The sequence below is a fragment of the Myxine glutinosa genome, chromosome 5, assembly GCF_964187855.1.
Source record: "Myxine glutinosa chromosome 5, kmMyxGlut1.1, whole genome shotgun sequence".
Taxonomy (NCBI): Eukaryota; Metazoa; Chordata; class Myxini; order Myxiniformes; family Myxinidae; genus Myxine; species Myxine glutinosa.
In genome coordinates, this window is record NC_136265.1 from 160,862,832 (window position 1) to 160,876,140 (window position 13,309).

The 13,309-nt window shown below is 45.1% G+C and overlaps 1 protein-coding gene across 1 annotated transcript; it reads left to right on the forward strand.

Annotated features, from left to right (window-relative positions):
* The first annotated feature begins 20 nt into the window (after positions 1 to 20).
* SGSH (N-sulfoglucosamine sulfohydrolase) lies at positions 21 to 12,999 on the forward strand. The gene is made up of 8 exons (XM_068115818.2): positions 21 to 308; positions 418 to 578; positions 1,445 to 1,550; positions 2,143 to 2,293; positions 2,403 to 2,559; positions 3,942 to 4,023; positions 4,123 to 4,326; positions 11,864 to 12,999. Exons 1-8 carry the CDS (start codon positions 209 to 211, stop codon positions 12,436 to 12,438), a joined length of 1,536 nt encoding a protein of 511 aa, XP_067971919.1. The 5' UTR covers positions 21 to 208; the 3' UTR covers positions 12,439 to 12,999.
* Positions 13,000 to 13,309: the final 310 nt, after the last annotated feature.

Sequence of the window (13,309 nt, forward strand, 5' to 3'; positions counted from 1 at the left end):
GTGTCGAAGTCGGAGACGAAAGTGGGCGGAGGGAAAGTGGTGAAGGAGGAGTCGGAAGCGGGGTCGGGGCTGAAAGTGGGCGTAAGCGAGAAGGTAATATGGGCGTGGGGATATATGTGGGCGGGGAGTTATAAAGGAGGCGTGGCAGTAAACTTAAAGTAACAATTAAAATGGAGGAAGTATGTGGCATGTAGAGTAGAAAGCTTCTATGGAGGGGAGTGCTGCATTTCTTCTGATCCTTGTGCTGTTGCCACTGGCAAAGCCTGGACACACACATCGGAGTCGAAGGAACGTTCTGCTTATCGTCGGTACGGTGAACGAGGGGTGTGCGAGAGATGAGACCATGTGATGTGTGATGACCCCGCAGTGTTGATCTTGGTTGATGTCGTGTCGTGTGTGATCTCGTGGTACATACAGCGGACGATGCTGGCTTTGAATCTCCCGTGTACAACAACTCCGTGGTGCACACCCCTGCTCTGCAGCGTCTGGCCTCCCGTGGGTTGACCTTTACCCGTGCGACCACCTCCGTCAGTTCGTGCTCACCTAGTCGTTCCGCCATCCTTACTGGTATCCCACAGGTGATTCTCCATTTCATGGAGCTGTCAAATGTTTCCCTGGAGGTCACACGGTGACGGTGATTTCGAGGTCACAGTTCAGGTCAACTTTTTATTCAATGTTGTACTTCTATAAAGGTGGAAGGTGGTATTTGTCGGTTGTCCAGGAGGACTTACACATGCCAACGGTATATACTTTAATGGGGGTTGGGGGGGGGGGGGGGGGAGGCAATAGGATCTGAGTGACATAGTTGAAAAATCAATCTGTGACTCCACATGACCTTGACCCCATATCTCTGGACCCCGTCAATGTCCTGATTCTTGACAAGATATCTCTGGATCCCATGTCCCAATCCTTGACCCCATGTCCCGATCATTGACCCCATATCTTTGAACCATATGCCCCGATCCTTGACCCCATATTTCTGGACCCCATGTCCTGATTCCTGACCCCATATCTCTGGACCCCATGTCCTGATCCTTGATCCCATGCCCTGATCCTTGACCCCATATCTCTGGACCCCCCATGTCCAAATGATCCTTGACTCCATTTCTCTGGGCCACATCAATGTTCCGATCCTTGACCCTATATCTCTGGACCCCATATCTCGATCTTTGACTCTATATCTCTGGGCCCCATCAATGTTCCGATTGGGATGAAATTGGCAGAGCCATATTCGGAGCCCAAAACAACATTACCTACCAAACCGCAGCAATATCAGATGAGATAGGGGTGTTAAACCACTCTTAACACTGCTCTGCATGCCCTGGACCACCGAAGCGTTCCAATGGATTCCTCCAGTTGTTGAGCAGATCTCATAATAGCCTACTAAGTGGAATCATCACAACTTACGAATGTTTTTTTTTTTGGTATGTGTATGTAACCCCAGCACCAAAATGGGATGTACGGTCTACATCAGAAACAGCATCACTTCTCGTCATTCGATGGAGTCAGAAGCCTACCACTTCTTCTTAACCAAGCTGGGGTGTACACAGGTATTATTCCAAGAAGGGAGGGAAGGGAAGGATGATTCAAATTCCTGATCCAGTTCAAGTATAATCTGTTTGTCTTCATGCATCTTTCTAGGTATAGTGGAGTTAACTCAACAAGCACATTCTCCGCTCGGTAACTCAATATACTGGGACACCCAAGCCACTTTGCCACTATGCCAACCCTTTGCCTTAACAAGCTCTTTAATTGCATCATTTGGTAGCGAGTCGATCTGCAGTCTAATTGTTCAGCTGGTACCAACACTTTTAAATGTCGTTGTAAAAACTGTACTCCAACCACCTTACCTACGAGACCGGAGACACCTGTCCAGCTTCTTACCCATGTCCCCAGTTGCCTCTTTCCCATAATTCACCTGCATGTCTGTCTGCTCAGTCTATTTTGTATCATTTATACATTTCCATCAACTCTATTTTGCTATACCTTCGATAAGTGCTGCCACCCACACATTAGATGTTAAATCAGGACATTTGCATCGATTCTGAGTCCCATAACTGGCTCATGTGAAAAACTTTACATGCGGCCATGCTTTCTTGCAACTCTGCTCAGGTTGGTTCGGTCGGTTCTTGCTTTTTGCAGGGATAATTGGAAAAAAGCATGTGGGACCAGATGCCGTTTATCCATTTGATTTTGCGGAGACCGAGGAGAACAATTCCATATTGCAGGTCGGCAGAAACATTACGTGCATCAAGGAGCTGGTGCGGCAATTTCTTGGGAGCACGGATGGAAGGTATGACCTTCGCTTCACCACGGTGGGTCAAAATTGGTTTTACCCCATATCACTTGATCGTGGGTCTCTACGAACAACCGCGCTGATGTTTAAGTGTTTGCACCTCCAGGCCTTTCTTTTTGTACATCGGATTCCACGACCCACACCGCTGTGGACATTCACATCCTGAGCTGGGATCGTTTTGCGAGCGCTTTGGGAGCGGGGAGCCGGGCACTGGCTTCATTCCCGATTGGAAGCCCCAACATTACTCACCATCTGAGGTCAAGGTATGGTGTGGTGACATGCCACCACAAAGCATGAAGCCCAGGGACGTTATTTTTACCTCTGCCACCTAAGGTGGATGGAGGTTATGGTTTCACCCCTGTCTGTTTATTTAAACTTTAAATTTAAACCCTGCTCCTTCCCCCTCCTACACCCCCAACAACTGTCCATAAATGGCCCCATCGTTTGGGCATTGTTCAGTATACATACAGATACAGATAGATTGTTCAGCCTCGCAGAGGTATGCGTTCTACCAAATGCCATCCTAATCACCCTCGCCAGAAAAAGAATTATTGCATTTGAGTCCGTTTGTCTGTCTGTCTGTTTGTTTGTCTGCACAGAATAGATATGATTTTCTCTGCAACCGTTGGTCCGATTGACAGGAAATTTTAGCCATAGATGCCGTTAAACCATAGACCCCGCAGGTGCCGCCTCTTCCTGCAGAATTTTTTAAAAATTCGAATTATGACGTCATAGGTCACGTGGCACGGACGCCATCTTGGAAAAAACGGAAAACGTTGCACCTCTATCTCCAAAAGCGCTGCACAGAAAAAATTGAGACATGGCTCATTGTAAAGAACACTCCATGGGGAATAACATGTGTTAATGATGATGTCATAGGTGCCTCCGTTATGATGTCATAATTCGACAAGTACAAAACTTTATGTATCAAGATGAAATTTATTGAGTGTCATCGAGGGGTAAATTGGTGGTGGAAAAAAAAAAAAAAATGTCATCAGTCACGTGGTTCGGCCGCCATATTTATTTTAACACAAAAGCCTTAAAAAAAACAAACACATCCTGGTGAGGGTCTGCAATCTCATTGCTCTTTCTTGTTTGTTATATTTTTAACAGATGTACCAAACATTACTCTGATCCCCCATGTCAAAATCAGTCATTCTCACCCCCATGTGCCCCCTGATCCCTCTCACTCACTCCCACCCCATATTAATTCTCTCTCTCGCTCTCTCTCTCGCTCTCTCTCTCTCTCACTCTCTCGCTCTGTCTTTTGTTCTGACAAAGGGTTAACGCCCGAGTGTCAGCTTCTTCTTCCCATGGCATTTGGCATACCTCAATAAACATTCTTACACGAGCCTCGGTCTTGTCAACAAAAAAAAACATCTTATTGATTACATCCATTGTTGTACCAAAAGTTACTGTTGTAAAAAACACAATGGGTGAGAATAAAAAATAATTAATCAACATAAATAACGTTTAAAAACAAACAGATCAACCAAGATCGACATAAAGAAAATTTTAACATGAGTTTGCTGATTTTCTGCAAGCTTTTACATGGTTGCTGAATGATACATGAAAGCTGACTTGTGAAATGAAACTACCTGTGTGACACGACATATTTCCTTTGGTGCTGCTCTGCCCCTCGCAGGTGCCGTACTTTGTCCCGGACACTCCAGCTGCCCGAGCAGACCTAGCCGCTCAGTACACCACCATTAACCGCCTAGACCAAGGTAATGTTTATCTCCAAAGTTTGGCATAGTTTGCACACATGCTGGCGTGACCCAATGTCGAGCAAAGAAGTAGGCAAGAATCAACTTGTTGCTTTTTAGGTATCGGCCTCATTTTGGATGAATTGCAGCGGGCCGGGCATGAAGAAGACACCCTAGTGATCTATACGTCGGACAATGGAATTCCCTTTCCTACCGGAAGGACAAACCTGTACCAGCAAGGTCTCGCTGAACCTCTGATCGTGTCATCACCATGGCATCGTGCAAGATGGGGCCAGCAAACGGAAGCCATGGCTAGTCTTTTGGGTGAGAGTATCTATAAAATCACCTGTTGGTATACTGTGGGATTGATTTGCTAATCACCGAGTTGCTATTTTAGATATTTCATTGTGAATCGAGTATACTTTAAGTTTCGTTTTATGATCCGAAAAGATCGGACCATCAAGGGTAGGTGGTGTGATGGAATGGAATGGCATTTCATAGGAGAGGAGGGACAATAACAACAATAACTAGAGTGGCATTCGGTAGAGTGTGTACCTCCTCCAGGCTGACCAGTTTACCTTTTGTATCCTACTGCTAGGCCGGATCTACATCTGGACCTGAAACAAAATCTAATTGGCTTGTTCTTGTCACCTATCCCAACTCGTCCACCAAGTTTTGTCATAATCTGTCCACAACATTTTGAAATATCATCTACTATATAAGAGTGATCACGGTGTGTACCCCGATTTAGAATAGGTACACCGTATCCCTGCGCATCGTAAGAGGCGACTCAGGGTTGGCGTCAGGAAGGGCATCCGGCCATAAAAACATTGCCTCAAACAGGGAACCATGATCGTCATGGGGCCCGCAAGGCTAACCCCCACTCTAGTGGGGAAAATGGCCTTAAAACGATCATTCATCATTCATTCATCTACTATATAAGAGTGCCGTTTGTCTGTGTGTCTGTGTCGCCATTTTTCTCAGAGATGGCTGAACGGATCTTGGTCAAACTTTCAGAGGTTCATCGGTGACTGAGTGGGAGTGTTTTAGGCCAGAAAAAAAAAAGTTCGTTTTTTGGATTAAAAAAAAATCGCTCTATACTGCCTACACCTTTTTGATTAATGGCAGTTATGTTATATACAATTACACATTCGCATGAATAAATACAAAACAGTTACCAGACATTTGAACACAAATAATCAAACAATAACAGAAGCGGTCGAAGTTGATGGTAAGGCTTCTTCTTCTTTCTGTACATCAACAGACAACTCAGAAATGTGATCAGTGGCACATTCAGTATACATTAACATATTTGCCCTCATTTCAAAGATGTTAATGTTTCTTTTTTGCTTGAGCAATGCCGGGTACTCCAGCTATAAACGCTTATATACTTTACTCGGGGTACTAATACAAATACAACTTTGTCTGAGGGGGTAACATAAAAGTGGGCGTGTCCTCCCAGGGGTCTGGGGGGCCAGGGGAGGGGCGTAAATTCTCTATGTAAATGTGTACCTTGTCGTGCCACCTGGTGATGGTGCACCTGGTGATGGTGGCAGAGAGTATTGCAATATCCTTCTTTACCTGGGCAACACTGAGGTTAAAGCACTCTTTGCACAGAAAATTTTACCTCCTTCCCTTCCCCCTCCCCCAAAACGGAGGGGCCTGTCAAAGCCACCCCCCCCCCCCCCGAAAGATGTATTTGAAGTATATCTTTCTCCTCCCTCTCCCCTCATCTCCCCTTCCACTCCCCATGCTCCCTATCCCACCCCTCCCTCTCCTGCCTCCTCCCCCCCACCCCTCCCGGCAATGCCGGGTACTCCTGCTAGTGCTATATATCGTTTTTGGGCCCATTTCGCAATGGTGATGAATCACTTAAATTCGCGGATTCGGATCTTCGGCAAAATGTAATCAGTTCATCCTTGTCACACTCCCAACCTGTCTGAATCCAAATCTGTCCACAACTTTTGAGACATCCTGCTCATAGACAGACAGACATGGGTGAAAACATAACCTCTGTCCACCTTTGGTGGCGGAAGTAACAATTCCATGTCAAAGGAAATAATGGAGACAACTATGCCATGAAAGTTGGGTATAAAGTAAGGCCCACAGGTCTATATTCTTCTGGACAAGCGGAATAAGTGTAATTTTAAAGCATTTGTAATTATTCCTACAAGGTTTGCTGGCGATGCACAAAGCTGTGAGAGATGGGGAAACCAGACAAAGATTTACACAGTACCTTCAGAAAATATTTACACCCCTTGTCTATTTTCACATTTTGTTGTGCTATAGTCTGAATTTAAAATGGACTAAATTGAGATTTATTTTTGTCACTGATCTACTCATACAACAACACAACAGGCATTGTCAGGCCATTTAACCTTGCGGTCCCCATGACAATCTTCTCCATTTGGCCCTATATTCTGCATCTCCCCTTGTTAACCCCCTTGCTCGCATTTCTTCTTCCACCATCTTTAGCCAAGTCTTTCTCGGTCTTCCCCGTCCTCTACTTCCTTCTACATTCATTTCCATCACTCTTCTCAACCAGTCACTTTCATCCTTCCTCAACACATGACCAAACCAACTCAACTTGTTTCTCTTCACAGAATCAATCACAGGCTCTATTCCCATCATCTTTCGCAATTCATCATTTGTCTTCCTCTCTCTCAACGATACTCCACACATCCACCGAACCATTCGCATTTCCACCCTTTCCAACCTTCGTTGCTGCTCTACGTTCATTACCCATGTCTCGCTCCCATAAATCACAACACTTCTCACACATGCAGCATACACCTTTCCCTCCAGCTTCAACGACACTCCCCTCCTCGTCAGCACGCCACTCAGTTCTCGAAACTTCTTCCATGCACATCTCACTCCAGCAACTGTTGCCGAGTCTGATCCACCTTCTCCATTCAGCATGTCTCTGAGGTAGCAAAATGTTTTCACACCTTCCAGCTTCATGCCGTCTCCAAGATCCAACTCAACATTTCCTCCATCTGCAGCTCCCTCTGTGCACACCTTACGCTTGAATGTAGCTGCCACACTGGTTAATGGCCCTCTCAAACCACTACATTTTTAATGAACCCACTCAGCGCACATTGTACATTGAATGGAGTGCACTCCAACGCCCTTCCTGCACACAGCACACGGCCACTTCCCAGTTCTTTCCACCTCACCACATGCTTTACCACTTGCCATCACCTTCATCTTTCCGATATTCACCTTCAGACCTTTTATCTCCATACATTCCTTCCACGTGTTCATCTTCTCCTTCAGTCCATCAGTACTTTCCGCAATCAACACCAGATCATCTGCATACAACAACTCCCACGGTAAACCCTCCTTTACGTTCCGAGCCAGCACCTCCATCACAGCTACAAATAGTAGTGGACTTAGTACTGACCCCTGATGCACTCCCACCTTCACCTCAAACTCACCACTGTTCCCATCCTTCGTCGTCCTTACAGCTGTGCATGCTCTCTCGTACATTGCCATCACTACTCTGATCAACCATTCCTCCACTCCTAACTTCCTCAATGCCCATGTCAATACTTTGCGTGGAACCCTATGAAATGCTTTCTCCAGATCAACAAACCCAAGAAACAACTTCTTCCTCTTCTCCATGTACTTCTCCTGCAACTGCCTCGCAATAAAAAAGCGCATCTGTCGTTCCTCTTCCTGGCATGAATCCAAACTGCATTTCATCGCTCTTCACTTTCTTCCTTATCCTCCTCTCCAACACCCTTTCCAATACCTTCATTCCATGCTCCAATAACTTTATCGCTCGATACGAGCCACAGTCTCGAGGGTCTCCTTTCCGCTGGTATCGAGGGACAAGGGTACTCAGTTCCCAATCCACTGGAATGTGGCCTTCTTTCACCACCAGATTGCAGATCTCTGTCATTCTCTTCACACCCCAACTTCCTGCTGCCTTCAACATATCTCCCACAACTCTCGTCGGCCCTCCTGCTTTTCTACTCTTCATTGCTTTTATCGCTTCCTCAACTTCCTTCTCAGTTATCTTCTCTGCCGGTCCTAAAACTGGGTTACTCTTGATGTTGCCATCCCATTCATTATCTGCATTCAACAGCATTTCCATATATCTCTTCCATCTTCTTTTAATTCCATCTGGGTCCACAACGATTTGTCCCACTTCATCCTTCGAGCAACTCACTCCCATCACATCACACCTCTCTTTCGCTATCTGCTTTGCAATCCTGAATACCGCTCTCTGACCCTCTTTCGAATCCAAGTGTTCTCTGAACATTTTCCTACATGCCTCCTGCGCCTTTGCTACCTCTTTCTTTGCAGCCTACTTGGCTGCCTTATAACTTTCATGCTCTGCCTTTTCTTCCCCCGTACCCTTCGCCTTCTACCACTCCTTGAACTTCTTACTCTTCTCGTCAATACTCTTTTCAACTTCATCATCCCACCACCATTTTTCCTTGTCCCTCGATGGTCCTTTTGTCCATCCACATACCTCACCAACGGCTCCCAACAGACTATCCTTCATTGACATCCAACCACTTTCAAGCTCAACCACATCATCCTCTGAAATACTCAACTTCTCTTTTAATGCCTCCCTCACTGTCACCTCTTTCAACCTCCACACCTTCATTCTCGGTTGGTACTTCACCCGCCAAGCTCTCCTCGCACCTTTCACCCTTAAGTCGCAAACAACTATGTGGTGCTGTGAAACAGCCTCCTCCCCCGTGATCGCCTTTGTGTCCCGGAGGTGCCCCCTATCTTGCCTACGCACCATCAGGTAGTCAACGGTTGTCGTCGACCCACCTGACGTGTATGTAACAAGCTTATTCTCCTCTTTCTGGAACTGAGTATTACAAATCGACAAATCAGCTCCATCAGCAAACTCCAAAATCCTTTCACCTTCTCCATTCCTCACACCATATCCGTAACCCTCAAAACCGTCTGTACTCCTTCCCACATGTCCATTTACGTCTCCTCCTACCGCAACAACTTCCTCATCTTTCACGTTTTCCATCAGCTTCTCTATTGCACACCAGAAATTGTCCTTCTCTTCATCGCTCCGACCAACCTGCGGAGCATATCCCGAGATGACGTTCACCAAGAGCTTTCCAATCATCATTTTCACCATCATCAACCTGTCATTCACTCTAGTCACACTCACCACACTGCCTACAAACTCCTCAGAAAACAGGACACCAACACCATTCACGCCTTCTGGGCACCCTTGCCACACAAACTTGTATTTCTGTCCCTGCCTACCCTTCACCATTCTCACACCACTTCCCTTCCATCTCGTCTCCTGCACACAACATATGTCCACTCTTCTTCTGACCAATACGTCCACCACTTCTCCTGATCTCCCTGTCATTGTCCCTACATTCCATGTCCCAAACCTCAGAAACCGATCTCCACGTCGGGCATCTGATGTTTCATCATCATAAATGGAGTGATTTCCACCCTTGCTTCGATCGGGTTCCTCACCTTGAGTTTTGACGAGAGGGAGTGGGGTCTCCCATGGGGTACTTCGGGCTGTACCCTGCCCATATGTAGTTGTAATTGTCATGGTTCCCTTTTTGAGGAAATGTTTTTATGGCCGGATGCCCTTTCTGACGCCAACCCTTTTAGTCGCCTCTTACGACATGCAGGGATACGGTGTACCTATTCTAAACTGGGGTACACACCGGGAAATCTACTCACAATACCACATAATGTCAGGGGGTTTGTTTGTTTGTTTGTTTTTTAGAAATTTTTACAAATTTAAAAATGAAAGATGAAATGTCTTGAGTAAATAAGTATTCACCCCCTTTGCTATGACACTCCAAATTGAGCTCAGGTGCATCTAATATCCTGTGATCATCCTTTAGATGTCTCTACAACTTGAATGGAGTCCGCCTGTGGCCAATTCAATTGATTGGACATGATTTATAAAGATTAGACATATATAACACACCTTTCTATATAAGGTCCCACCATATCAGAGCAGCAACTCCACCATCAAGTCCAAGAAACTGTCCAAAGAACTGCGAGAGGGAATTGTGAGGAGGCATAGATCTGGGGAAGGGTATAAAACAATTTCTAGAATGTTGAAAGTTCCAAAGAGCACAGTGAGCATCATTAGGCAATGGAAAGAATATGGAAATATGGACTCTTCCTAGAGCTGGCCGTCCGGCCAAACTGAGCAACTGGGCAAGAAGGACCTTGGTGAAGGAGGTGACCAAGAGCCCAATGACCACTCTGACAGAACTATAGTTCCTTAGCTGAGATGGGAGAACCTACCAGAAATACAACAGTCTCTGCATCACTTCACAAATATAGGCTTCATGGGAGAATAGCCAGACGGAAGCCTGGAAAATTTACAGATAGGTAGCTGCATAGATTTGCAGGTAGCTGGAAAATGAATGGTGTTAATAGTTAGACTGTGTTCATGACATGTGGATAGAAGGAGGAGGCCATTTAAGTTGCATTTCCCGATCATATAGCGTGCGATGGTCTTGGTCCACGCTGCATGATCAGTCCTGACTCGAGCATTCAAATCACCAAGAACAAGGAGAAAAAGACAAAATGCCCCTGTGGTTTTAGGAATCTTGCTCTATGGAATTAAAGGCTCCCAGTCGGCCATCTTTGATCGGATTACAAAACAACATCTGCATATGTACACTCTCATATATTGTCTTTGTGCCAAGTCTGACCAAAATCGGTCCATGCATGTCCGAGAAATGGTTGGGGACATGTTTAAGTAACAAAATGGTTACCGGTCGGCCATCTTAGATCTGATTTTGAAAACAGACGTGCATATGTAACTAAGCTATCATTCATTATCTCTGTGCTAAATTTGAACAACATCGGTAAATGCATGTCCAAGAAATGGTTGAGAACGTGTTCAACATCGTTTTTTTTTGTTTTTTTTACAACTAAAATGGCTGCCAGTCGGCCATCTTTGATTGCATCGTGAAACAAAATGATGTGCATATGTATTCCATAATGTATTGCCTTTGTGCCAAGTATGAACAAAAATAGTCCATACATTGCCTTTTTAACTCAACTGGACTACCGTCCAGTTGAGTTCATCACATACTGAACCCTCCGGCATCCGTTGTCTGTCGTCCGTTAACTTTTCAACGTTAACACTCCAGCGTCCACAAATATCAACCGATTCTGATCAAACTTGACATGCAGCATCCTTACCCCAAGGACCAGGTTGGTATTACATTTCAGCCCGATCCGTTGAAAAATGGCGGACTTAGGCGACCATTTTGTTTTTGGTCATGAAAACGACGTTGACACTCTAGCGTCCACAAATATTAACAGATTTTGATCAAACTTAGAATGTTTAACCCTTACCACACAAGGTAGGTTGCTATTGCATTCCAACCTGATCCGTCACAAAATGGCCGCCATATTGTTTTCAGCTCCGAAACGACGTTAAGACTTTAACGTCCACAAATATTTATGGATTTTGATCAAACTTGGTGTGTGAGACTCTTACCACACAAGGTAGGTTGCTATCGCATGTCAACCCGATCTGTCACAAAATGGCCACCATAGGCATCTAGTACAGACAACTCACCTACTTTAAAGTTGTCCAGTCAGTTCAGTTGAGTTCTGCTTCCCTGAAAGCTCTAGTTTGTCACTTTCAAAACCCTCAGTTTAGTCTTACTTGGCCAAAATATTATGCCATCTTGACCAACCAAATTTCCCAGTCATGCTCAGAGTTGGGGAATACAAAGATTCAAACAAAATGGTGCTTGTAGGAAATATAGATTGTGCTCAGAAATGCAAAAAGCAAGAGTTTAAAAGACCCTTCCCATGTCCATTTTCTTCAAGACTCTGTGGATGGGGTAAGGTTATGATGATGCTTCTTTTTTTTTTCCAGATATTACTCCAACAATGCTGGACTGGTTCTCAGTACCTTATCCCGAGTATCCGATCTTCCACCGGGCAAAGCCAGTTCGCCTAACGGGTCGATCTCTGCTCGGTGCCTTGAACCACGAGCCCTCTTGGAATGTGGCATTTGGCAGCCAGAGCCTTCATGAGATAACAATGTTCTATCCTATGCGCTCCATCCAGGTCGGGAGCCTGCATTTGATCCACAACCTCCATCATCTTATGCCTTTCCCCATTGACCAAGACCTCTTCATCTCACCCACATTCCAGGACCTGCTCAACCGCAGCACAGCTGGCAAACCAACGAAATGGTACAAGAGCCTTAAAGAATATTACTACCGTCCACCTTGGGAACTCTACGATATGGCCACAGACCCCGAGGAGAAAATAAACTTGGCTGGAGAGCCCAGATGGCAAGAAACTCTACAGGAGCTTCGTCTGCAACTCCAGACTTGGCAATGGGACACTGAAGATCCATGGGTCTGTGGGCCTGGAGCAGTGCTTGAGAACCAGGGTGCTTTTCTGCACAAATCGAAATGCCTGTCCTTGCACAATGGACTCTGAAGTATTCACTTGCACAATACACCACAACTGCAATGGGACATGCGACTCATACCCTAAGGGTCATTGGGTGTTTGTGCTTGAGCTGCTAAATTCCTACTTAATTTTAGTCCTGTGAAGTTGATGGGATGATAAATGACCATCACGAACAAGGCAAGATGATAAATGACAAGGAGAAGCACCATGACAGTTTAACACTTCAAGCCTGACAACTGAAATATCAACTAATCATTTCCCACAGCATGAACATATGTTCCAAGATTGCTGATTCCATCTGTTAACTTGTAGCGCAAGTTTTTTTTGTTTTTGTTTTTTTTTTGATCAAATGTAATATTTGTACTCCAAGTGGGATTGTGAAACCTTGTGTAGGAAGTTGTTTGAGAAAGCAAAACCACACAGCTGTAGTTGAGATAAAAATCATCCAGATATTTTCACTTCAATTTTTGTGTGGTAGCATTCTCTTGAATTTTATTGTACCACTTGGGACTAAAATATATCGTTCTCAAATTATAAGATGCATTTATTGTATAATTTTATTTTTCAATTAAATGCCAGATTATACCATGTTCTTGTGCTTGTTTGATTATACCAGAGCGGGGGACGCTAACCCCCGCTCCAGCAGGGAAATGGCCTTAAAATGCCTGTTGTTGTTGTTGTTGTTGTATACCATGTTCTTGTGCTTGTTTGATTATACCAGAGCGGGGGAGGCTAACCCCTGCTCCAGCAGGGAAATGGCCTTAAAATGCCTGTTGTTGTTGTTGTATACCATGTTCTTGTGCTTGTTTGATTATACCAGAGCGGGGGAGGCTAACCCCTGCTCCAGCAGGGAAAATGGCCTTAAAATGCCTGTTGTTGTTGTTGTTGTTGTTGTTGT

Bases quoted from the DNA above. Each gene is read 5' to 3' on its own strand.
- SGSH (XM_068115818.2), top strand. From the start codon at position 209: ATGGAGGGGAGTGCTGCATTTCTTCTGATCCTTGTGCTGTTGCCACTG. The intron at 579-1,444 runs GTGATTCTCCAT...ATGTAACCCCAG, and splicing joins TCCTTACTGGTATCCCACAG to CACCAAAATGGGATGTACGG. The intron at 4,024-4,122 runs GTAATGTTTATC...GTTGCTTTTTAG, and splicing joins CATTAACCGCCTAGACCAAG to GTATCGGCCTCATTTTGGAT.